Source organism: Anomalospiza imberbis, chromosome 6, assembly GCF_031753505.1.
Source record: "Anomalospiza imberbis isolate Cuckoo-Finch-1a 21T00152 chromosome 6, ASM3175350v1, whole genome shotgun sequence".
Taxonomy (NCBI): Eukaryota; Metazoa; Chordata; class Aves; order Passeriformes; family Viduidae; genus Anomalospiza; species Anomalospiza imberbis.
In genome coordinates, this window is record NC_089686.1 from 39823297 (window position 1) to 39848321 (window position 25025).

Sequence of the window (25025 nt, forward strand, 5' to 3'; positions counted from 1 at the left end):
TACTTACATCCTAAAACCAGATAAAGAATGTTATTTTTTCTTGTAATAGAAATATTTATTTCTAAACTACAACATGTGACTTGATAAGGTGGCATTTTAGACTTGGTTTATGTCAGAATGATACCGAAAAAACAGTTAAGACAGCAGCAAGGAGAGATCATGTTAAAGGTAGCTAACTTCTTTCTGATAAGTAACAGAGAGAGTAGCTCCTGCCAGCTTGTCACTGCAAGAAACAAATCCCATGATCTTAACCAGTTTCCAGTGTCTGTGTTTCAGCAGTGGCTGGCAGAGAAGCAAATCTGCTTTTTATCGTCCTCATGCAGGCTGCTGTAGCGTCACTGTGGCTAACCTCTGACTGTGTGAAGGACAGGACATTGCAACAACCTCAGAGAACATGATAGAGAAAGTCAAGAAATGGGATACCATAAATAGCAAGAGGGAGGAAAAATTAGCTGTAGAAACCTTTTGGAAGAAAAGTAACTCTTTTTAGTTTGGTGTCAACTTTTGTGTGTTTAGAAAGCTTGGGTTTTAGTGAAGCTGTATCCAAACAACAACAAAAAAATTCTCCTCCATGCTGTCCACAAGAAAAGATCCACAGGCATCTTCTGGTCTATGTATATACTAAAATTATTGGGATTGCATCTCAGAGTATAGAAGCCCGTTTCCAATTTACAGATGGTGAAATACAAGTGCAGCAAATCATAGGCTGAAATTTTTGAAACTTCTCTTGAGTTGAGGAACAAATATTCCCTCAAAAAAAGTCAATTATGAATGTTTACAGTTTATTGACTCGGTTTGTATTTGTCTGTTCTGCACCTTTGCTGATCCGGAACAGCGTCAGCTGAGGGTCTCTTCCTCTTTGCATGAACTGCATTTGAGAAGACTCAAGTCATGCCAGAAAGATTTTATGTCTATTATTAAATCAGTGATGCATGTTGAAGAATGATGCACAAATTTCCAAGTGCAAAAACTTTTTAATGAAGCACCATGACTCAGAAACCTTTGATCCTGCAAACAGCAAATATATGTGGCAAATAAAGTTGGCCAAATCTTAGAAATATGGATATATTTTATTTAGACTGGGAAAGACACCATTTCTGCTGTTTCCTGTAAGATGGAATTTCTTTTGAAAAGATAGACTGCAAATACCAACACATGGGATTTCTGAAATGAAATATGACCCCTGGCAGCTGCTGGCTGAAATTGGTGTGGTGCTCACTGGGCTCAGTGCTGCCCACCTCCTGAATAGCAGCTGTGACTTTCATGATTGTGTTAATTTTGCTCAGTGTCTGCTCCCTTCCCGGGTCTGGATTGCTGGGATGTGTCTGCCCTCTGGAAGCAGTTTCAGAGTTTCTAGGCCCCCAAGCCAGTTGGCTGCCTTGCTTGTAGTGGCTGGATGCCTGGCAGTCCCTTGGAATCCCACTCCATGTGTCATCAAAGATGCTGATGCCGTCCCAGTGCTGATACCAGCGTGCTATGATGAAGCCATGTCTTGGAGAGTTCACAACCATCTTTGACTGGTAAAATTATTAACTGATACTCCCAGAGACACTGATACACAGGCACATCATTATCATTAGTTCCCTTGCTGTATAATTACCAGACATAATTCAATATTTCTCCCATGAACAAAGCATTTACCAGTTATGCTCCACCTGCCCCTTTGGCAGTATCCACAACACAGAGTGGCTGAGCAGGCCTGCCAGCCCTTTCCAGCCTCATCCTCATGCTCTGGCACACAGTTGCAAGGCAGAAGTGATCTAATGCCCATTACCCAATTGTCTTCACACAGTTCATCCTTATGTCAGCCTATCCTTCCCCTGTATCCACATCTCCGTCCTTGGCTGCCTGAGCCCACTGCCTTCTGTCACTTCGGTAAGGTGGCACTATTTTATTTTCCACTGCTGCGTATGCTCACTTTTCTTCTCATTATCTCCTCTTTCAGTTTACTGAGCTCCCTTCTGCCTTCAAACCTCTTTTTCCATATTGCCTATCACTGGGGAGCCAGAGCTTCCTCTTCCCCTTCCTACTTCAGAAGCAGTCAGACACAGCCTTTTCACATCCTATCCCTTCCTCTCTTGTTTTTCAATAAATAAGTCTCTTCTGCCTTCTTCTCATGTCTCTATTAAACACTGTCTCAATATGTTTTACCTCCTCTTTCACCATTTTTCCTGGAGCCATGACAAAGTCAGTTTTCTCTTTGTCTTGCCTCATTCATCTCCTTTCCACTCCATAAACCCAGCTCTTCTTCCACTGGGATTTGTTCCACCCAATTTGTCTTATTTCTTAAGGCTTATTTGATTCAGCTATGTGTGTGTTTATGGGAGCATCTAAATCTAATGACCCATTCTTTAACCCATTGGTAAGCTGAAACCTCAGCAATAACAGTGAAGAACTTAAAAATACCAACTTCCTGCAGTTTTCATGAAGACTGATGACTGGATGAAGGAAAAAGATTTGCACTTGCCTTTCCTGCTGGAAAGGCTGCAGCATGTGCTCCTTCTTCCAGTGAATGTGCAATTATTAATTATTATTAATTGTCAACACCAGGAAAAACTTCACTCAGAGTTTGCATTTTCCTTGACAAAGGAAAGCAAAGTCATAAGAAACAAATTTTTAAGAAATCAGACAACAGGAATTCTGTTGCTCACAGAACTGTTCCTTTCTCACTCTTTCACTCAGCGTTTCATTATTTAACTTTGAAGTTTTACTTTTTTATTTCATATTTAATTTTAGTTACTTTTATCTTGGTATTATCAAAATGTTTCATATAAATTTTTAGTTGCTCAGGTATCTGGTTTGACTTCCATTTGTGAATCTGTTCTTTCTGCATCTTGACTTTTTCTTCAAGGTATCCCTCTTCATGTCTCCTTTCACCTTTATGCATTGTCTTCTCCCTTAATGCTTCTGTTTCTTTTACTTTCTGTCTGAGGACTCTTCCCACGAATGTCAGTTCCTTAGTTTTGTAGCTGCTGGTGACTGCCACCATCCCTGAGTACTTCTTTATAGTCTTTGCCTCTGTAAGGAGAAAATTGCCTTTTAAATGCAGAACCAAAAAAAAAAAAAAGAAAAAAAAAGAAAAAAAAAGAAAAAAAAAAGAAAAAAAAAAGAAAAAAAAAGAAAAAAAAGAAAAAAAAAGTCATTTATTTATCTGGAAGAGAAGGGAAGTATATAGAACCTTTCTGAAACCTTGTAAATTAATTCATAGCCACAGTGAAAACTGATCTGCCCTTTTATCAGACTTGATAAATTTTCATATAAACGCTCACAATTCTGTCACATGCAGAAGAAATCTTTCTCTTATTACAAGCTGAGATGTATATCTGTTTCTGAGACATGTAAAGTTATTCTGCACTATAGTTCATGCAATGAGAAGGCTGTATGGCTTTCAAGTCATACCAGTCTTATTTTCCTTATTTTATTCTCAATGACCTCTCAATAGTATTTAAAAAATAGTGGGAAATGAAGTTGGGACCTTCTCAATAGAAGAATATCAGTACTTGGCATGGAAATCTATTTAAAAAAAAAAGACATGAAAAAAAAAAGAGCAGGATAAATTGTTCCTTCATCCTAGAATGCCATCTGAATTGTTTCATAAATACCAACAATGAGTTAAATTCAGCATTTCAGAGGTAAGATCCTAAATCATATACTTGCAGAGAGAATTTCTTACAACCTGAAATACAAATATAACTGATTCAAGAAATCAAGGATAGAAGTCTTTTATAATTGAGTGACAGATAATGAGAAGCAGCAGAGAATAGATGCTCTCTAGTGGGCCTGGTTATGAGGGATGCTCCTCATTTTCAGTCCAGGAGCACACAGAGCAATCTCTCCAGCAGAGTTTTCAATCACTGTATTTCATAAATCCCAGAGACCACACACAACTGCCTGCATAGGAGTGAAATTAAGATCCTGTACTAAGTGAGAATTTGATTTTGCCCTGAGCAATTTCTGCAGAAAATTTTCTTAGTGCTTCAGCCTGTGAAGTATTACAGGTACAGCGTTACGACAGACAGCTTCATTTCCACAACCAGTAAGAGCTCCTGAGTGACAGTAGGTTCAGCTCCAAGTTTCATACACAAACTGAGCAAAAGGAAATCAAGTAAATAGGAGCAAGGAAATTGCAGCTTGCTTGTGTACCATCAGATCAGACCACAGCTCTTACACTAACATGAGATAAATGGACACATCATTCTTGACAGGCAATAACCTCAGTTCTGACCAATTGGTGGAGAGTTTTGAAATATTTTTTTTTACCTGGATTTTAGACTTTAAGTCATGCTAGAAAAAGAAAGCTTCTCAAAATATTATTTTATATTTGTGTCAAAACCTATTGTGTAGAGAGCAGTTTATGCTTTAAATTTGTAATAGCTGGCTGCCTTGTAATGCACTACCATTCATGTAATTGCCATCAAATTTTAGTGTTTTGGTCGAATAGTTATTTGCTGTTAAGTCACAATCTGCTTCTTGTGCACTGCTTGTAGGGAACTATGAAATTATCTGTTTATGATAAAATAGCTTATGGAAGTGGGTAGCAGTTGAAGCTAATAGTAATGGTTATGTAATTGCAGTGAAATGTGCAGAGATTCTTCAGGTCACTATTTTTCTAGAGTCTGTGAAGACAAGTAGTTAAAAAGTGCCGGCTTTAGTTACAGGAAACATTGTATGAAACACAGAGGAGAATGGGGAAGCAATTATGGGTACATATAAAGATAGTTAAACAAAAATAAAAGTAGGCCTGCATATTTTGTCGATGAGAATCTTCCTCATATGAACATTTCAAGTGGAATCCAGCAGACATTGCAGACAGACTGAATCAGCTGCAGGAAGAAAAGGGTAAAATGATTAATATAATCTCAATTGCATTGATTTTGTACCTCAGATATCACAATGTTCATTCTTTTCTCCAGACTATTTTAGTGAAAACAGTAAAGAAGCATACTTGCCTTATTGCCTTATATTCTTAAGTCTTCTCAAAATCTCCCTTGGCCCTGGATTAAATGTCAAACCTTTCCTCACTTGATTTATTTTGCTTTTCTTCAGTTTTCTATTTGTTGTTGATTTCAATTTTCTGGCATTTCCTTTTAAATTTGTGGGGATTTTATTCAATAAAATTTATGCAGAAAATTGAGTGAAATGCAACCACTTTGGTGGAATATTTTCCCCAGATTTTCCGTAGCAGAAAATAAAAACAGTGTAAACCTCTGCCATTATCTCATTTAAATCTGTTTCTGCTTTCAGATTATAGCCTCACTAAATTAGCATTAGAGAAACAGACCTTTATGTTAAATTCATTGCAGGGTTGTGCCAGCAGGACTAGTTGCATTTTAGTGGTCCCTCATTGCCTGTTTGCACAAAATTATAGCAAAGGCTTGAACAGTAAATTAAAATGGAACACAACCTTTTTATGTTGTACTTCGAGTAGTTGAAAGCTTAAGCTTCTGTAGAACCCCATTACTATTGCATAAAGCATGTTTCCCATATTTAAAATTCTGATTAATTAAAAACACTTTCAGTAATTAACATGCATGCTAGAGGAAGCCAGAAATTATCTGCATAAAATTGCTTGTGGTTTATTTTGGTGTGCATACAAGAAAACTTGATACACAAACTCTTTTCCTGGACTTCTGACTCCATGAAGTAACACTGTCTGGGTGTCTGGTTTTATGTTATTCCTTATAGTAGGTTTTTCTCTTACAGGCAGCTCTGTCTCTTCGAGCAGAGTTCTGTCTTGTGTGTATTTCATGTCCCCAGTTTGTGACCCAGCAGATTGTGACCAGTTCTTCTTTTGCTTACTACCACTATCTTGTTTTGGCCAATGAGCCCTTCTTTGTCTTCTTCACATGTAGTACTGTATTAATATAATATAAGACACTGTAGGAAATGTAATAATTAATAACTAATAACTATTGCTACAAACTGCAGTGTAACCAGGGTTGTTGAAAGATGTTGCCAAATGAGGTGAACTCAATGGCACTTAACAGTATTTAAGCCAGGATTTTGCCTTACCTCCCTGCCATATATTTCTTTCAAAACAAGTGCTCTCTGGGCCATAATCCTATAAAGATCCATTATAAGATAAAGTATCTATACATAATTTAGGACTAAAAATTGCTAAAAGGATATAGTAAACACTCCAGTTTTATAGCACTGCATCCCAGTAAGCTCCTCTTTTATTTCACAGTTGAGCAAGAACAAGAGTCAGTCAAGCCCATCTAAACAGTAAAGATATAGTGCTGGTTTTCATGGAGACTTTTAACAAAATCTACTCTGAAAAACAGATTTTACCTGATAGCTAACCTGCAAATGCATACCAAATGAAATGTGACATTACTGAAATAGCTTTAATTCTTTCATAAATACAAGTAAGATCCATATCAGCTTCTACCAGAAGACAGGCAAAATATTTAATCCACACTTTGTTTTGTTCTTGTTTGTATCTGGACTGTTCGAAACACATGACCACTATATGTGGACCAGACAGACCACTGAACCTGCTTCTGAACCATCACAATATCTTTTAGATTAATCTCCATTTTGAGATTTTGAGTTGATTTTGATGATACTGGTAAAAGATACTGTAGAATCTGTGGGTGATCTGTTTATTCAAAGTGCATCTCTGTCCAAGCACACCCACTGAATGGAAATTGTTCATCTCATAAAGCTGGCAGAAGACAGATACTGAGTCTGTAGCTCCACTGAAAACTCACCCAGAGTTGCAAAGGTGAGCTCACCTTCCAAGACTGACTTTGTGGATCTGGTTTTTCTACCTATTCCTAAGGCTGTGAATTCAGTGTGGTGCTGTTGGTAGATTATATTCTTCTCACCTGGTTTACTAAGCAAGGAACCATGTGCTTCTTCATGAATATGCCACTTGTGTATGAACAGACTGTGGAAGCTCAATGACTTTCAAAGACCTGTACTTTCTTCCAGTAAAACCCAGCAGAGCCCCCCACAACTTTACAATTAATAGCTGCAAGTGTATTTTAAAGAAAAATGTTTCTTCTGTATATGCAAAATTTCCTTATTAAAATAACCTCTGTGCAGTGCCTCATATGGGCAACTGCAATGTTTTCTGTGCTTGAAGGTGGAAAAATTTCAGGTGACTAAAGATGATTTTTAGACAATAGAAAGAAGGTTTTTAGCTGTTAGAGACCATGATACTTCTCAGAGTGTCTGTCACTTATAATTTTGTGTAAGTCTAAGTTGTCAGGTGTAAGATACTGTAACATTAATTTTTTCCTGCATGTAGAAATAGACTGTAATAGTTATTGCAAGCTGGCTGAGATGCTGTGGATTTATCTCCTGCTTTATTGTGCACTGATTACTCCTTGTGGACAAGCCCATTAGTCTCTGTTAGTGTGTTAATGGCTTACCCAGAACACTCTGCAGCAGGACTTGTGATGAAGGAGTCACCACACTTTACAGGTAAAGCAATTTGAATGAAAATCAAATTTGAATCAAAGCTTTCCTAATTGTTTAGGAAACTATTTCCTAATTATTTATCCCTCTTCGCTCTTTCTCCTGTTAGTAAATGAAGACAATTTTATACCACACCACCATGTAAGTTTTTTGTCATTGTTTGAGTAATTGCATAACTCACTCAAGGAAAAAATAACCAATATAAATTCGAGGTGGTGACATCTTTTAATACCAACAGTTATGTATTCTGTATATCATATAAAGTATGATTAACTTTTTGGGATTACACAGAAATCAATTAGCCAGAGTGTGAGGATGTCAGACTAGTAGGCTACATATTTGCTGGTATTTCAAATTGGCATTAGTTGGTAATTTATTTGATTAAAAATTAGCATGTCCAGATTTTGCCATGCTGTGATTATGAGGGCTGATTTACCAACAAATTGTAAACCAGGCTTTTTGGTAATGTGCTGCTTTAGAATAGGAAGAGATGGTTAAGCTTACTATTACATAGGGTTAAGGAGGTAATGCTTAATTTACTCTGAAATTCATCACTGATGTTTTCATCCAAGAACCTGAATCACCTAAGAACCTGTACTGGGTGTACTGGGTCAGACAAGAGGCCCAGCTAGCCCAGTGCCCCATGTCCAGCACTGGCCATACAGAGAAGCCCAGGAAAGAAGCACAAGGCAGGCAGGAATGACACCTTTCTCCTAACACATTCCTGCACTCCAGCTGTTTCCAGCCATCTTTCCTTGGGCTGAATGTTGTTTGGCAGTCTTAAGTAACCCTTAGAAGACCTCTCTTTGTGCCCATGTGAGCTTTACTATCTGCAATTGTGGCAAGATGTTGCACAGGTCCACTACCTGTCACATGAAAAATTACCTTTCTTGTTTGCTTTGAACCTGGCTGCTGCTAGCCTCTTCTCTAGATGATCAGTAAGGTCCCCTCCAATCCAATCCAATCCAATCCAATCCAATCCAATCCAATCCAATCCAATCCATTCTCTTCCAGACCTGCGAGCTCTAATCAATTTAAATCATGCTCTAAATTGAAATATTTCCTTTTGCCTTTCAGCATTTCTGATAGATTAGACACTTCTGCCCTTTCATAATAGAAATTGTTTGGTAGCTTTTAGAACAGCTGACTCCACAACTTCTATTGCATGGAAATATTTAACTTCTGTATATTTCTGTGTACATGTGTGTCTGGTTCTGGAATAGTGCAAATCTGTAAATTTGTTGTTTTCAAAGCAACTCTATCTGTTTAGACCAAATGAGGCTGTCACTGGGGATTTGCCTTTCTGTTTATTGATGATGATATAAATTTAATAGGTGTTTGAAGATTTTTACAACTTTTGTAGCCTATCTTAAAGATAATCAATTACCTGAATCTTCAATATAATTTCTGTACAGAATTAAATGATAAAGAGAAGTGTGTAAAACAAAGTAGAGCTGAGTTTTCTCCTTTTTGGACTTAGGCCTACTTGCCAATTTGGATTTGGATTATGGAAACAGGAGTGCCTTATGTAATTTATTCCATGGGTAGTATGAGAACACAGCATATTTCAATAATGAATACTTCAATGCAAATCTGACAACATTGATTGGCATGGATGAGTAGCCCCTATAAATGAAAAGCCTTTAAATTGTGCACATTTAGAAGAAATATTCAGTAGCATTCAAATTAAATGTGAACTGTAATGAAACAAAGGAGGATCATAAAATAAGCAAAGTGAAGCTGACTAAATGCTTTATTCAAGGAGTCTGTGGAAGAAACAGGAAAAGGTGTAGGCACAGTTTGCCTTTTTAATTACTGTGTTAAAAATCAACATGCAAATTGTTTATGCGGAAATCAAAACCAAACCAAGCAAACTACCTCAGAGCTGGGCAGCATTCCACCCGCAGAAGATTTGTTACATCATGCCTTAAAACTGCCAGCAAGAGCTTCGGGGAATATTAGCACTGCAATGTTGCAACAGTCCAAGCACCACCCAAGGAACTGGCACACTGAGCGCACAGCTGGGCTTTGCTTTGTAGGTCTGGTCACAGTTCTAGTGCATGAATTCAGTGCACAAATATTAACTTTGAGCCACACATATGCCCCTTTTCAATAGTTTAAACAGTCATCTGAGGCAATAATGCAATAGTTTGTTTACAATTTCTGAACAATATAAGATTTAACAGAAAGCAAGTCAGATAACTGACTTCTGCATTCAAACCTGTCACATGACAAACTGTATTTCACATTTAAGATATAAAACAACTCTGTCATTCCTGGTTGCCTTTTGAGTCAAAATTTTTGCCTTTATGAGAATGGATTTTAGTTTCTTTTTGGCTTAGTAAACTTTGGGTAGAAGGTGACAGCCTGAAGAATTTGCTGCCATATCATAGTTTCCATTCCCTCAGAGATACAGATGTCCAGTTTTAACCAGCTGATTTTGCTAAAGCAATGAAATTAAAGGTTGACCAGGGATATAGACTCTCACACATAACTAATTAAATGCCTTTTATTACTGAATAGTGGATGGAGACATTTGCTGTGGCAGACAGGTTATTTGGTAACTGCTAATTGCAGATCTTTCTTTGCCACTGCTCTATTAGTCTCAGCTTACAGGGAACCTTCAGCAGTGTCTTCAGAAGACACAGGGAATGCTGAGAGGCTACAGCAAGTCACAGTAGAGGCAGAGCCCTGAATGCTGAATGACATTTCAGCTACCAAATCCTCTGAAACTGTCAGGATAAATAAGACTCTCTAACATTGTCTTTTTAGTGTCATTGAGTAAGGCATTACTTTATTCTTAGCCTGGAGGTGTGTGTGTGTGGCCAACAAAATTCCAGCCTCTACACAAATGCAGATACAAAACTCATTCACTTATTTATACATTTTTAGCAAACAAAGAAATTAATGTTCATTGGTTCTAAATTACATAATTGTCCTTCATTAATCAGTATTGTGTTTTCTATTGGTTATTGATTTCTCACTTCCCATGCTAATTAGTTTATATTTTTCAGTCTTTTTAGTATTTTTTTCCAGGTAGGGACTTTTCAGCACACATATACTGAGTCTTTATTATCTTTTTCTCTATCTTCTGGTTTCTGCAAAATTTCCTTGTAGTCCATAAATTCTCTGCTTCTTGTATCCAATTTCAACAATACATCACTCTCTACCAGGCCTTGTTCATTGAAGCATATCAAGGTTAGCTTAGCAAAACTTAAAATTTCATTAGCTTTCCCAAGCTCTATTCCTACACTAGCTGCTTATGACAACTTTGCTAAATACTGGCTAAGAGTAATTTAAGAATAACACACTATTTGTAATATACATATGTTACAATTAAACAATATTTAAAACCATTAGCTAAAATTATTAAGACATTCTAGTGTTTCAAACACTTCCAGAATAATTTCACTACTTCTGTGCTATTTCATAGTGCCAGCTTGGGACATCAGTGCCTATGCTACTGTCTCTTAGTTACTTACACAATCAGCTGATTTATCAAATAATAAGAGTTTCTACCAGTTTCCCTAAATTATGCATGGCACAGGATGTAAACATTTTCCAAACTATTTGTTATTCACACCCCTCAGTGTGGATTCTGGGCCATATCTTCCTCTTGATGCCAAGGAAAAGGACCAATTCCTTATGAAATTACAGCCAGAACCATACCATTAGCTGAAATTAAGCTGGTTAGCCTCCTGCAATGAACTGCCTTCTGTGCTACACGATTGTCTAATTTGTGAAGTCTTATTTAAAAATGCACACAGCATTCCAGGTGGAAAAAAGCTGCACGGAGCTTGGCACTATTCACACTTACATGAACACAGGGATTATACTTATATTGTTCTGTGTCCACATTTCTGACATTTTCCTTTAGAAAACTGATAGCTATGGAGTGTTCCCTTGGTGTGCACACAGCAGAATTTTGGGAAGTGTGGCCTTATAGTCTCTTTCAACTTCTAAACTGACTCTGTAGTACCTGAGGTCCATTATGCAAAGCCATCTATGTAACAGGGAGTATTTTCCACTCCTCACCCTGCAGGATCTCAGAGCATTTTCCAAAACAATATACACGTGTCATTTGCTGAGCACTGTATGGGGCTTATTACGGCTCAGTAAATATTTCACCCGTTCAATAAAACCTACATTCAGAGCCTACATAGGGTGGGTGTCTGTAAGAGTTCAAGAGTTGAAGAGAGGTGGCAATACCAGAGAATATAAAATCTACTGAAATAAAATTTGAACCAATAGGACTATTAACAGCCAAAATATCCCCCAGGAACAGGGTGTGTGGTGAAATCTTATGATAAAAAACCAGCTTGCCTGCATTCACTGAAGGTTTGAACTTTAAAACAAAACAATCCAATGAAATTAACCTCCCCAAGATACCAATAAAAGAACATCTTTTTCATGCCAACAGAGAAATAAAACTTTGCAATAAATTCTGATGAAAATCCAGTGTCCAATAATATTTAAAAAGAAACTGTAGCATCGATATTTGATACATCGCATTGCTGTCCTGTGAGAGCCACCTTCTATCTGGTGATTTCAGATCTCTTCTGCACATGTTGGCTCACTGCCTTTGAGAGAGTTGTTATCTCACCATTCTTCAGATGAAAGCAGGAAAAGTAATGATGAGTTATAAAGTGATCAAAGTTCACACAAAAAATCAACAGCAGAGCTGATAGGAGAAACATCTTCATTCCAGTTTATCTACTGTAACCATATTTGTCTACATTTGCAAGGTATATCTAACAGCAGGTTTATCATGCCAGGTCATTGTATGCAAAATGTGTCAGGTTTTGTGTGGCTGCCCTGCTGGAGGTACGGGTTAATAGTTATAGTGGGTATATGGGTTATAGTGGGTGTATGGGTTATAGTGGTGGATGGGTTATAGTGGGTGTATGGGTTATAGTTGTATATGGGTTATACTGGTGTATGGGTTATAGTGGGTGTATGGGTTATAGTGGTGGATGGGTTATAGTGGCACAGCTACACTCCAGTGACGCAATCCAGTGCACCAGATTCACACCTGTCCATCGGAGTGATGGAGTAGAGTTTTACCACTTACTTGGCACAAAATTTCAAAAGTAGACAAAGAACACATTTAAAATGTGGGCAGAATAAGTTGGAGAAAATTGATTGGATTAAAAAAAAATATTTAGACAGGAAATCCAGATCAGTATTACAGTGCTGGTGAAGCTCATAGGTACTTCAGCCCAAGGAAGCAGTTGGTCTTGGTGAAAGGCAGATTGCATGAATTGCATAATTATCCAGCAAAACTAACAAAAGCCACTTCACATGTTTATCTTCCAGCCACTTCACATATTTCTCTTTCTTCAGAAAGAGACTACCCACACTCAGAGTAACAGAATAGCATGAAAGTTTCTCTTCACTAGGGAACAATAATAATTTCTGGCAATAGTAGCTACTTTGTTCATGCCAGTGGATATTTTGAAACATTTCAAACTATTACAGTAGAGATTTAAAATGTTCTTTTACATGTGCATGTTCTGATTCAGAATATTTAGAAACTTGTTAACAAGAACAGCTCTACTATTTTAAGAGGTGAAATGGTCAAAGGTTTTGTACATATTTTTACAGCTGTATTGATGATGAGAGTGAGGTATGGCTGACTGCCACACAGAACTCAGAGAAGTCATTGGCAGATGAAACATGACATGCATCATTTGTTTAGCTGGGAACAGAAGATGCTTTGCTCACCCTGGATATGTAAAATATAATGTCAGTCAGATGGGCACGCACATTTCTTTCCATGAGCTGCTGCTGGTCACCCTCTGGGACTCTGCCTTTAGAAAGTACTCCTAAGTTACTTAATGCATCCAAATCCTTTTTGAGTTTTGACTGACTGACATATTTGCAGTTATTGGGAATACATGTACAGGTACTTCACAACAATACAATTCATTATTTAATTATCTAATTGCATTATTTTAGCTATGTAAAGTTTTGTGTTACTCAAGTGTGAAAGAGAAAATAATAAAAAACAAGCTTATAATTACTACAGGTTTGAAGGCCTTCTGGATTGTGACTATCCTTTCTGGCGTTGCTATAGAGGAACCCTGGAATGATTGAACCCTGCTATATAAATCTTTCTGCTCCAAGATCTGTGCTGCTGTTAATGTGTTTTTGACTCCTCAGTGTTTAAGCTGTATCTACATATGTCAGTTTTTACCAGTTCTCTCTCATGGCACTCCTATTTCTCTTATCAAATATGAACTTGGCTGTAGGATCAAGAGGAAATAGAAACATCAAAAGGAAGTAATAATTTGTATTAAAATATGTTTGTAAAAGATTATGTAAGCTTTTCACCCTTGATGTCTCCAATGACAGAGGAGCTAAGCTTTCTTCAACTCTTCCCTGGAGGCAACTCTTTGAGTTCAGACAAATAGCAAGCCTTATTTGAACACAATAAAAATGTAGCCCATGTTGGCTTTATAAGATTGCTTTGCTGCACTAGCCATCATAGAAGGTGGAGTAAAATGCTGCAACTTATCAGTTGTTCTGTGGCTATCCTGCAAAGATAAATTCAGTTAGACAGAATTAGGAAAAAAATTTGGTTTACCTCTGCTAAGATAAGACTAGATAGATTATATATGTGTTCCTAGCTCAGTCTATCTACCATCTGCAGCATACAGGGGAAGGGAAGAGCACAAAAAGAGGCTCGCCCATTTTGAGTCCTTATGAGGTAGGAATCTGTACTTATGTGTTGCAGACTTTTGGCCATAATTCCTAAATTAGTAAACCACTTCTCTCTTGATTCCCTGTGCAAATAAAAGTTTTGTGCTACCAGTTTAGATAAAATAAATTTTAATCTCACACATGCACCATATTCATGTCCAAATTTTACCTCAGAATTGGAAAAAGCTTGCAAACAGTAAATTGCTTACGATTAGTGCAAATAAACACTACTACAGTAGCCAAACACATACTTGCTTAGAGAGCAAAAGTGTATCTTTTAATCCTCTTTCAACACTGGCCAGATCAGTAACTGCCTTTGGTAGTAACCAGGAACTAACCTGGGCCTTGCTCTGCTGCTTTCTGTGTTGTTAAAAGGGGTTGCAACAGCTCAGCTTAATCTGCCACAAGTGAGGAGAGAAGGCTGCCTTAGGCAATGCTCACATACTTAATCTAAGAACTATCAGACTTTACGAAAAGTGTACCTGTATATTACTGGAATTGAACCCCCCTTGGCTGATTGTTAGAGATGCTCTGAAGTAATCACTTGGATGTCAATTCAAGAAAGGTGAAAGTATAGCAAAGAAAACAGTATCATGCAATATAACATTTTTAAAAATTACTAGAGAAACCTTAATTATTTGGCTTTTCTAACTATATTGAATAATTCTTCTTTAAGGTTAAAAGTAAATTGATTAGCAAAAGAATCCAGAGAAAATTATGAAATGAGATAGCCAGTTCTAAAGCCTGGTAACAGTGCAATGCCTCTGAGCATTACTGACAAAAGCTTGCTTTCTCTCCACTAGCTGACAGCTTAGTGATTACAGTGGGACACTAAGGGAGCTGCCACCAAGTGGGAATGCTGGATGTCAGAAGCAGAACCTTAAACAACTTTGGCATTTGGTGGAGAAACAACACAGATGGGCATACCAGAGTAGCTTGCTCACAACAGCCCTTCATTCCCTACAGCCTTTCATTCCCAGCAAAGAGCCTGGTATGTTTTTAACCATCTGGAGGTTGGTTTGTTGTTGTTGTTGTTGTTTTTTTTTCCCTTTGTTTTTGTGGTTTTGGGATTTTTGGGGTTTTGATTTTTTGTTTGTTTGTTTCTTTGTTTTCCCCCCAGGGATAATGCAGATTAATAAATTAGAAATAAAGTCTTGAGTATATCTATCACTGTAGCAAGACCCACTTCCAGACTTGCTTTGCTTCATCTGTAGAAGAGCTGGTGGAGGTGAAGGTTTCATTTATTTTCTTTTTTTTTTTTTTTTTTTTTTTTTTTTTTTTTTTTTTTTTTTTTTAATGAGATACAACGCCATACTTAATTGTTAGCCACAATCTTTACTTTGTTTCAATGCTGCTACAAACAGGAATGCAATTCTAGTGAAGGCCCTGCATATAATTTTTAAATTTCCGGGTGGGGTACAGCATCTGGTTTATCTGGGGCTTGCTAGGAGGTAGATCCTTTTTCTTAATCTACTTGCTAATGGAAGGAAAAACTGGTCGTTCAAGTTACATGTGGGACATGTGACGTGAGAATGGGCTGATAAGTAAATTGCCCCCAGAAATTGATTTGCTTTCTTATTAGCTGTTTTTCATTTGCGCCAAATACTGATAGACCCAATAACAATGAAATGCCCTTGGGAAATTTAAGAACTATTTCAATTGCAGCTACTGATGTAATAATAAATTCACATAAATTAGTCAAAAGGAAAACAAAATAATTGAGTCTAATGAAAGCTTAATTGAATAAAATATGTTGGTCTTGCCTGGTTTTAGTTTACAGAAGTATTTGTGTCCAGAATGCAGCAGAGTTCCACGTGACATGCCAGGCCAGTGCAGCAGACTGTCCTTCTCCAGCAGATCTTTTATTGGCTGCTCATTCTTTGAAAGCGTGTGCACAAACCTCTTGCAAAGGCCGTGCTGAGAAAGAGGACAGCTGGGGTTATTATTTGAAAAGCCGATAGTATTCTCTCTATAAGCCACAGATAAAATGTTTCACATTTCTATTTCAGGCTGTAAACCAGACCGGGCTGTTCTTGAGTGTAAGTTTACCTTCACAGGAAATCCATTGTTTGGAACCTAAAGGAATCACCACACCCTGTGAGCACACAGATGAGGCTCTCAGATAAGTTCTTGTTCTCCATGAATACCTAAAAATTATCTGATAATGTTATTGTTAAATCCAAATATTGAAAATCTTACAAGAAATGATACATTTATTTACACAAATCTGTTGGGGTTGGGAACTTGATCTGAGAAAGGAAGCAAATTAGCAAGTAGGAATTTTAATGTCCAGTCCAATGCAAAGATAAATCATCAATCTGGAATAAATCACAGCGTTAGCAAGAACCTAAATTCGAGGGCTAGAATCTTAAAGCAAGAGCTTGACCTGTTGTACAGAAACATTGGCAACTCAGTAGCTTTATTTATTCCCCTCTAGATGTATACAAACCAAAAGCTACTCTGAAGAAACATTCTTGAAGAGTCAAGCATTCAAAAAAAAAAAAAAAAAAAAAGAAAAAAAAAAGAAAAAAAAAAAGCACTTTCCCCTTCCCTCTTGTGGCAGAAATAGGAGCTGAGTAAAGATAGGAAATCTTCATGTAAAAATGTGTTTGTGGTGAACAAGTGCATTTTCTCTCTAGATGGAAGGAAGTCCAGAAGAGAGAATTAATACAGCTGTAAAGTACTATGAAAATTGTGTAGACACCAGCACTCTTTTGAATGTCTTGCATTCAGTTCTTATAAAATAAATCTGAAACCTTGAAATATTGAGGCAATTAGCATCTTAGCAATACCACATTGACATATTTAGAAGTTCGTAATTACTACTCAGCTCTAGAAATGCTGCTTCTTCTAGTATTTTACAGTAGAAAAAGTGATGAGTTTGTCTCTCTGTAAGGATATCCTAGCTCCTCAAGGGGTAAGAAATGCATGGAAATGATGTGAAATATGAGAGAGAGGACTTCCTTCTTTTTGTCTCCATACACAGCTAGACCAGAAACTCAGTTTCAGATTAGATCCCATTAAAAGAACAGGCCATATCCATTAGCATATTTGGAAAATTTGATGAGAAAATCTAGTTGCAAAACTCTATTTGTTTATATGGCAGTTCTGAGGGTGTGAAACATCTGATTTTTAAAGTCATATCCTCCCCCTTGCTCATTATAGGAGTCATCTGGCTAAATACACATAGATTTTTTAAAGGAAAAACTAAAGGCACATTTTTTACCTGCATAATCCTGACAAATTTGAAACTGTCACTCCGGAACTTAAGGCACTTGGGAAAAAAGGGACAGAGCTTTAAAAATGCTGGTCCAAGTGGCTGAGAGTTTATGAAAACAAGTATTTCTGCTGTCAGCAACTGAAATGACATATTAAAGTGGGAAGTGCTGGGCCAACTTCAGGTGTTAGTGTTTACATTGCAGCTCATCCAGCTTGTAATGCAAGTTATATTGTTGGATTTTAATTCTGAAGTAGCTTTTACTGTGCATATTTCTGGATAATCCAAATCACAAGTTTTGGATACTCTGTATTTTACTTACTCATCTGCAGAGACAAATGATTGTGTTTACACAGCTGTACTACTTGAGGCTCAATTTAAAGAAAGAATGTACACATGGAGAAGATCCTTTTGCCTTTGCATTTACATTACTGTCTTTCCAATATAACACAAGAATGGTCTCTGCTCTGCTGAGACGTACAGACTGCTGCTGTTAGTGAAGCTGTCCCTGCTTCATTTCCCCAGAAGAGATACACCACTGTGCAGCTGTATTTTCCACATAACCATAGGCATCTCTGATGTATAATGAACATCCACAATATGATTTTTTGATTACACAACCTACCCAGCACATTTTAATTGTGTTTGCCCTTTGTTCCTTTTGACCTTTAAGCCTTTGCTTGCAATAAAACCAGTAAACAGAAACAAACTTCTATGCCACATCAAATCGGACTACAATTCAAGGAGAAGAATTGTAAATGTGAAAGTGTCAAGAAAGAATAAGTTTGTCCTGATTCATATAAACACTTTACTCAAATGCTTTGGGTACAGATAAACAGTCCTTGTGCAATGTTTGTTATGGTTTCACCTGCTTCAGGATGGAAACTGAAAGTGTTTTGGTTAATGGGACAGAAAAGTTTCTTGAGTTGCTCTGCAGCTGCAAGTACTTCTGTATGTTATGCTGAAGCACCATCTCACATCTTTTAGCAGCAATGCATCTCAGTAATTCAGATTGTTTTTCCCTACAGAGGAGGAACCATTGCTTTGTAGTGCACTTACAGTAACTGGCTGTACCTGCTGGCATTTCCTGGAAAAGCAGAAATAAATTTTCATTATATCCTTTAATGGACACAGATATAAGTCATAGTAAAAATGTTTTAAAACTTTTTTTACAACATTACTAACTTGGGAGGGGTGTTTCTAGTATTTGAAATTCTTTTCTACGTGAAGCTGAGACCTAACAAGTATGAGACCTGATTTCAAGCCACTGGAAAAAGCAGGAAAAATTCTGAGGGCTACAACAGAAACATTTGATGGATCCTTTAAAATGTTCTTTAGAATGTAAGAAATTTGGTTTTATATTAAATGATTGGTAATAGTTTTAGAATTTTTTTAAGTTTTATATAATATTGTCAGTTTCTGTAATCTCATTCCTATTGTGTCTTGACATATTTTCTGCAATTCTTATGTTACAGTTGCATTTCTGCAGTTTCCTGACTGGTGTAGTGTCTGGGTACTCATAGCATGTTGACTTCTACACAGAGGAAAAATTAACTGATTTAGATTTTTGGGATTTTTTTTCCCCAACTCATCCTCCTCAGTATATACAGTATATACAATCTTTATTTAAGAGGGACAAAGGCATAACATCCTTCCACTGCAGTTTTTTCAAACACAATTTCTACATTTCTTTCTTGAATATACTGGTTTTTGAGCCATTCCTGCACATGTCTTCTTCCTCTTTCATATGACAAAACAAAGCTTGGATAAATGAAGCTAGGAACTGTATTATTCTTTATAGTAAGCAAGGAGAAAAATACCTATAACACTCTCCTGTTCTGATTTTAGTTTTAGTGATCCTTGAGTATTACCATTTTACAGTGGTCTGCAACAGGTAATATAGACTAGTTGGCAATAAATAAAACCAATTTGCAGCACCAAGCTGCATATGGTAGGATTCAGAAAAGTGTGTGGTTTATCTCTGGTCTGGAGAATTGGATGTCTTTATAAGTGAAGTATTTCCAAGGTACAGTTACCTTGCAATAAATACAAAAGTGTCCACAAAACCTAAGGTAACCAAAGCCCCTAACTCATGCTTAATTAAAAAAAAAAAATAATTTGAGAAGTACTTTTTAACATCCCTTCCAGCTCTGGTGATTTAAGTTTACTTTTACTACTGCGATAGCTAAAAACTGAATGTGTTTCTAATAATTTAATATAAAGGGATAAGGATTTAAGGTATTTTTTAGAGGAGTTGTTGTTATCCATTAAGACTGCTTTATGGCTCTGGGGTTCAGAGATAGTGAAGAATGAGAGACAACTTGTTAACACTGCACAGAGAAAAAAAAAAGTTCGTGAAAGTAGAATTGTGTTTCTAGGGAGGTTTAAATGTGGACTTCAGTATGTGTTCATGTAAAAGTCAAAATACCTTTACATTCCATTTTAACTCACATTGCTACTCAGAGGAACTTCTGAGACAGGTGGCAGGATGTCTCATCAAAGTGAAACTCGAGTTGCCCTGCTGAGATTCCACCTGCTATGTGAAAGTGCTACCACCTTCTTGCCAAATCGAAAGAATTAGCTGACTCCAGCAGATTTTGGGTCTGTATCAGGTAGAAGTGATTCATTAGACTGTGAGATTGAGCACTAGAAACTGTACACTCCAGAACTAGAACTAGAATCCTCCACCTTATAATTGTTTAAGAAAATTAATTTCCTCACCATGGTAGTGAAAAAATGTCCCATATTCTAGTGTAAATTTCCCTTCCCAAGCATTTCAGAGCACTAACAAACTAAGGTTCTGCCCCTTGGCCACGGGATGAAGAAGTTGTTGGAGTCATAAGAGGCATTTTACACCTAAAAATGAGCTTTTTGTGATGAAAATAAAATTAGCTGATGGCCTTTCAGTATAATTTGGAAAATTTACTTCAAATTGTATTTAGCATTTAGCATTTGTAAAAAGTTAGCACCTGTAACAGCACTCCTCTCAGTAGCTTTTCATCTCTCTCCCTAATAATTTAATTTTCTTTCTCCCATTATGTCATGGCTTAGCACAGCTCAGGTCACAAATTCCTCAAAATAAAAATGAGGCTGATAGCAGTAGGTGCTATAACATGGTTAGAAACTGCAATATAAATAAAAATAACTCCTAACGGTACAAGTTATGTGCAGATTGATCACATTTTACCCACTGGTATCTCCAGTGGATACTGGGCATGGTACTGTGTCATTTTCTTTGATTTAAGATCATATGTCTCTAGCACAGAATATCGTGGGCTTGAAAGCAAGTAAACCAGCAGTAGTTTCCTCATTGCATTAAACAATTACTTGAAATGAACTTAATTTCACACCACAGTAAGTACAACTGAAATCACCATAAGTGTATCAATGAAAGAGCCCATCTATTTTGGCCTGATTTTTGTCCAGTTTGCAAACATTGTATCTAAGAACTGTTTGCATTGAAAGTACCCTAATATTTTGTGGGTTAGTAATCAGATTTATGTCTAGAAAATAGTATTTTCCTGCCAGACACAAAAGACCCACCACAAGATCTCCACTTTTCAGAAGTCTCCTGAACAATTTTACTTTCTTTTAGAATCCTTCTTTAGGTGACATCCTCCAAGCAAAGGCAACATACGGTTAAATGTATAATTTGGAAAGCCCTGCCTTGGTTTCTGGATCATCAGCTTTGAGTCATAGAATGATTTGTGTTGGAAAGAGGTCTTAAAGGTCATCTAGTCCAAACCCCCTGCAATAAGCAGGGACATCTTCAACCAGATCAAGTTGCTCAAAGACCTGTTCAATCTGATGTTGAATATTTCCAGGCATGGGGGCTTCCTTCCCTTCCCTGCACTGCACACACTTTTGGCCCTTTTGCATTTACCTAGACTTTTAAAATGTTTTTGATTTATGGAACTGGATTTTGGAATATAAATCCTTGACTAAATTTGTAGGCAATATAATTGTTAGTAGGTATAACAACTATCGCAGTCACAGGAGCTAGCAACTGCACTCGCCGCTTGACAACCATCAGCAATCTGCTTATCATCTCAATATCTCAACTAATCTCTATTATTATCAGTTAGGAATCAAAACCTTAGGGGAAAAAAGATATATTAATTATTTCTGCATTTCCAGATTGCTCTGGAAGGTTGCTATGGGCACAGAATATTGTAACTCTTCTTGGCATCCCCCAGACAATGCCGGTGGTGGTTGTGCCCCAAGCTCCATGTTAGCATGCAGCTGATCCAGAATGTATGAAGTCAAAAAAGGAATCCAGCAGACACTGGCATAATGTCTCACGCCTTACAAGCACATTTCAGAATGTTTACTAGTTCTGGGAAAAAACAAACAAACAAAAAACCACAAACCCCACCCCCCCCCAAAAAAAAAAAAACAAACCCAAACAAAACACAACAAGAGGGCTAGTGGAATAAACCAGGGAAGGCAAGTGTGAAGGAATACAGGACAGAACACCAATATGCAGGACAGCTCTTCTGAGCTCTGGGAGGGGGTGCGAAAAGGATGTGATAGTTACAAAATATCCATCCGTACTAGCTCTGGCTTTTACTGAAATCACAGTATCTTCGAACATACTCCTACTTCGAACATACTCATACTCCTATTTCTACTTCACATGTTACCTCCCAATCTCTGCCATTTCGTCTCCCAAGCACACCGAAACAATATCAGTGCACATTGCAAACTTTTAAAATGTACGTAGCTTCCCCAGAGGAATGTTTAGGAAACTAAAGCTACGTTAAACGCCTGAAATTCCGCATCCATCCGAGTTCACCTGTTTGCGTGCACTTTTGGAAAGGGTTTTGTTAAGCCACAAAGGTGGAACAGTCAAAGGTGCTTGGACCAGAGCGGGCCTCTCCCCAGTCCTGCAGTCACCCAGCAGCCACAGAGCAATCTTTTTTCTCTCATAATAGAAAATTCCGTGAGATTTCTGTCTTTTCTAGGGATCTTTGCATTAAAACCACTAAGCCTGTTCCCGGGCAGGATGCGCTGGCGCTGCGGGCGGGACCAGCCTGTTGCGGGCAGCAGCGGTGCCGGGGGCTGCGGGCGGCCCTGCCCGCGGCACGGCATCGCTGCCGGGGACAAAGCCACCCGGGGCAGGGACGCCTTCCCGGAGGGATCAGGCGGCAGTTCGGGGGTGCCCGGCAACGCCGCCCCCGCGCCCCATCTCCGCCGCGCTCCCTCGCTCAGCCGGGCGCTGCTGCTCCGCGCTCACGCCCATCGGCGGGGCAAACGCGGCCGCGGCTGCGCCTCCCGCGGGCTCTCGCCGCCGCGCCGCCGTCCCGCGCCCGGCGGGGACAGCGCCGCGCAGCGATGCGGGGACGCTGCCGAGCCCGTCCCGCCCGTCCCGGCCGCTCCCGGGGCGGGGGCGCGCGGGAGGAGGCGGCGGGGCGGGGGGAGCGGCGGCGCTGGTCCGGGGCGCGCATGCGCGCTCCGGCGCTCCGTGACGGGGGCGCTCCCGCGGCACCGGGGCCCGGCTCGCGCTCCCATAGGCTGCTTCCCCCGGCAGGCGCGCGCCCGCGGCGCGGCTCTTCCTACCGCGCTCGCGGGGGCGCGCGCTGCCCGGGCCGTGCGCCGCTGTCACGGCTGCCCGCGCGCCGCTCCCCGCCCTCGGCGCGCGCCCTGCCCGCGCCCCGCGCCCCGTCCCCGCCAGCTCCGCTCCGCCGCCGGCGGGTTCCTGCTTCCGTCTCCTCCCGCCGCTCCCCCGCCCGCCAGCCCCGCCGACCCCCCCGCCCGGCACCCGTGGCAGCGGCAGCGCGGGCTCCGCCGGCGGCGCCGGCACTCCGGTAAGGGGATGCGGGGGCTCAGCGGCAGCCGCGGCGGCGGGGAAGCGGGTACCGAGGCGAGACCGGGCTGCTCCGGCCAGCGCTCCCCATCCCTCCGCCGGGCCTGGCGCCGCCGCTTTTGCGACTCGGGCGCTGCTCAGCAACCGCTGCCGCTGCCGCCGCCGCCGGGGTGGTGATGGCGGGGGGGGGGCCGGTCCCTGCCGTGTGCCGGGGTCCCCGTGGGCTCCCTCACCTGAGGGTCGCTGGTGGGGCCTGAGGCCGCCGGAGAGCGCGGCGGAGGAAGGGGAGGCCGGGGCTCGGCGAGCGGCCGGGGCATCACCGTGGGCGGCGGGGCCGGGCCGGGCCCGGGAGGGAGATGCGTGCGAGCCCCGGGCGGCGGCGTTGCCCCGGGCGCGGCGCGGGCAGCGGGGCTCCCGCAGCGCGGAGCGCGGCTGTCGCCGTCCCGTGCGCCGCGGCCGCAGGGCGCGGGGGGCGGCCTCCAACTTTCCTTGTCCCGGGAACTGCGGCCGCCCGAGGGGACGCCTGCTTTTGGCAGGGAGCAATACACGCGGAGCGTGGGCTATGAGGACCGACCTCGCGCTTTAGGGCCGCCGGGTAGCTTGAGGAAGTGCTTGCCTGACTCGGGTACGGAGCCATCGGTTGTTGCCTGGGGCTTTTCCCACGGCGACCTTTCCTGTATTTCGGCACAGCTGGCTTTGGTCGTGGATCCTGTTACTGGTAAGGCTCTGGCGGTTTACCCCTAGGCGAGTTAGTGCTTGATGCGTGCTCAGGACTTTCACACGTGCGTGCAAGTAGTGCGCGCGCTGTGTTCTTGATGCGCTGCAGAGACCAGGCTGTGACCCTCTGCTTTCAGGAGCTCCTGCTTGATGGTACAAGAGGCAGAAGCTATAGTGCTGTGGTGCAGATTGTGCCAAGGAGCCTAAGGGCAAAGACGTGAGCTGTAAAATTGCTTGTTGAAAGACTGTAACTTCCTCGGGGCAGTACCCGCTGTCCTTGTGCCCTCAACGCACGCATGGTACACCGTGATGCACATGCTGTGTGTACAGGGATGTGGCAAACAGCCCTGTGCTCAGAACATTCGTGTACTTTATCTGCGATCTTATGGTAGCACTTGGCACCTCTTGTTCTCTGTGTGTGTGTGTTTGTATACTGAAAAATACACATCAGCTGAAAATTGTATATTTCGGTATACATGTGTACATACTCTTTCTACCTGAAGTACAGGATCTTAATGTCCAGGCCTGAAGTTACTGGAGTGAATACTTCAGAAAGAGTGAGCATGAAAAGGTTTCTTGATTTTATAGTATTAATCTTATTTATTTTTCCAAGTAATTTTCCACTGCAAGTCATCAAAAATTTCAGAAAAGTTTGAACTGCAAAAGCAAACAAGTGGCCACCTTGCCTGTGCTGCTGGTGCTTGGGGTGCTTTTACAGATGACTGTTGCAATTCCTTTCATTATTAAAGAAAACTAGTTATGAGGAGTTGGTGACTCTGCTTTGATGTATTTCCAGTAGTGTCTGTTTCTCTGGTTATTGCAGGTATGCTTACTGCCAGATTTTCAGTGATGCTTGTGTTTATATGTATATCTACCTTAAGCAGGCACACTAGCATATTGCGAAGTTTGCATACTTTCCCAACTACATGTAATAAGACAGTCTTTTTCAAAGTTGGAAGTATAATTAATTACTCATATTTTCTGAGCAAAAAGTTCAAGAATGAGGGAAAGAAAGGAATCAACTTGGAGTGTTGAATCAGGCAAATTCACTCTTTCAGTGATGTAGCTGCCAGGACATTTGACAACTGGGAAATACAGAAGGTCTGTTGGAAGTTGTAGCTTTCTTTCCCTTTTAGTCCATTGTCTTTCATTTGTTTA

The 25025-nt window shown here is 40.1% G+C and overlaps 2 protein-coding genes across 4 annotated transcripts in view; one reads left to right on the forward strand and one right to left on the reverse strand.

Annotated features, from left to right (window-relative positions):
* Window positions 1-319: 319 nt before the first annotated feature.
* Window positions 320-24184, reverse strand: LOC137476584 (uncharacterized). Its single transcript, XM_068194949.1, has 4 exons — window positions 24136-24184; window positions 23767-24070; window positions 23384-23730; window positions 320-3018 (listed from the first exon to the last, which is right to left on the reverse strand). Exons 1-4 carry the CDS (start codon window positions 24182-24184, stop codon window positions 2708-2710), a joined length of 1011 nt encoding a protein of 336 aa, XP_068051050.1. The 3' UTR covers window positions 320-2707.
* Window positions 22866-25025, forward strand: part of FUT8 (fucosyltransferase 8) — a 92849-nt gene continuing 90689 nt past the window's right edge. Inside the window, exon 1 of one of the 3 annotated variants that reach the window (XM_068193688.1) lies at window positions 22866-23151. The gene's annotated coding sequence lies outside the window, so the exon portion shown is untranslated. Of the gene's footprint in view, window positions 23152-23847; window positions 23869-25025 lie in introns of those variants that run through there. The other 2 variants (XM_068193684.1, XM_068193686.1) reach the window with 2 other exon arrangements.

What these genes read in the sequence shown, in the direction of transcription:
- LOC137476584 (XM_068194949.1), bottom strand. Translation starts at nt 24,184, where the DNA reads ATGTGCATCACGGTGTACCATGCGTGCGTTGAGGGCACAAGGACAGCG. An exon ending in TGAGGGCACAAGGACAGCGG is followed by an intron (nt 24,071 to 24,135) that starts GTACTGCCCCGA and finishes CTTTGCCCTTAG; the next exon opens with GCTCCTTGGCACAATCTGCA. An exon ending in GCCCCACCAGCGACCCTCAG is followed by an intron (nt 3,019 to 23,383) that starts GTGAGGGAGCCC and finishes TTCTCCTTACAG; the next exon opens with AGGCAAAGACTATAAAGAAG.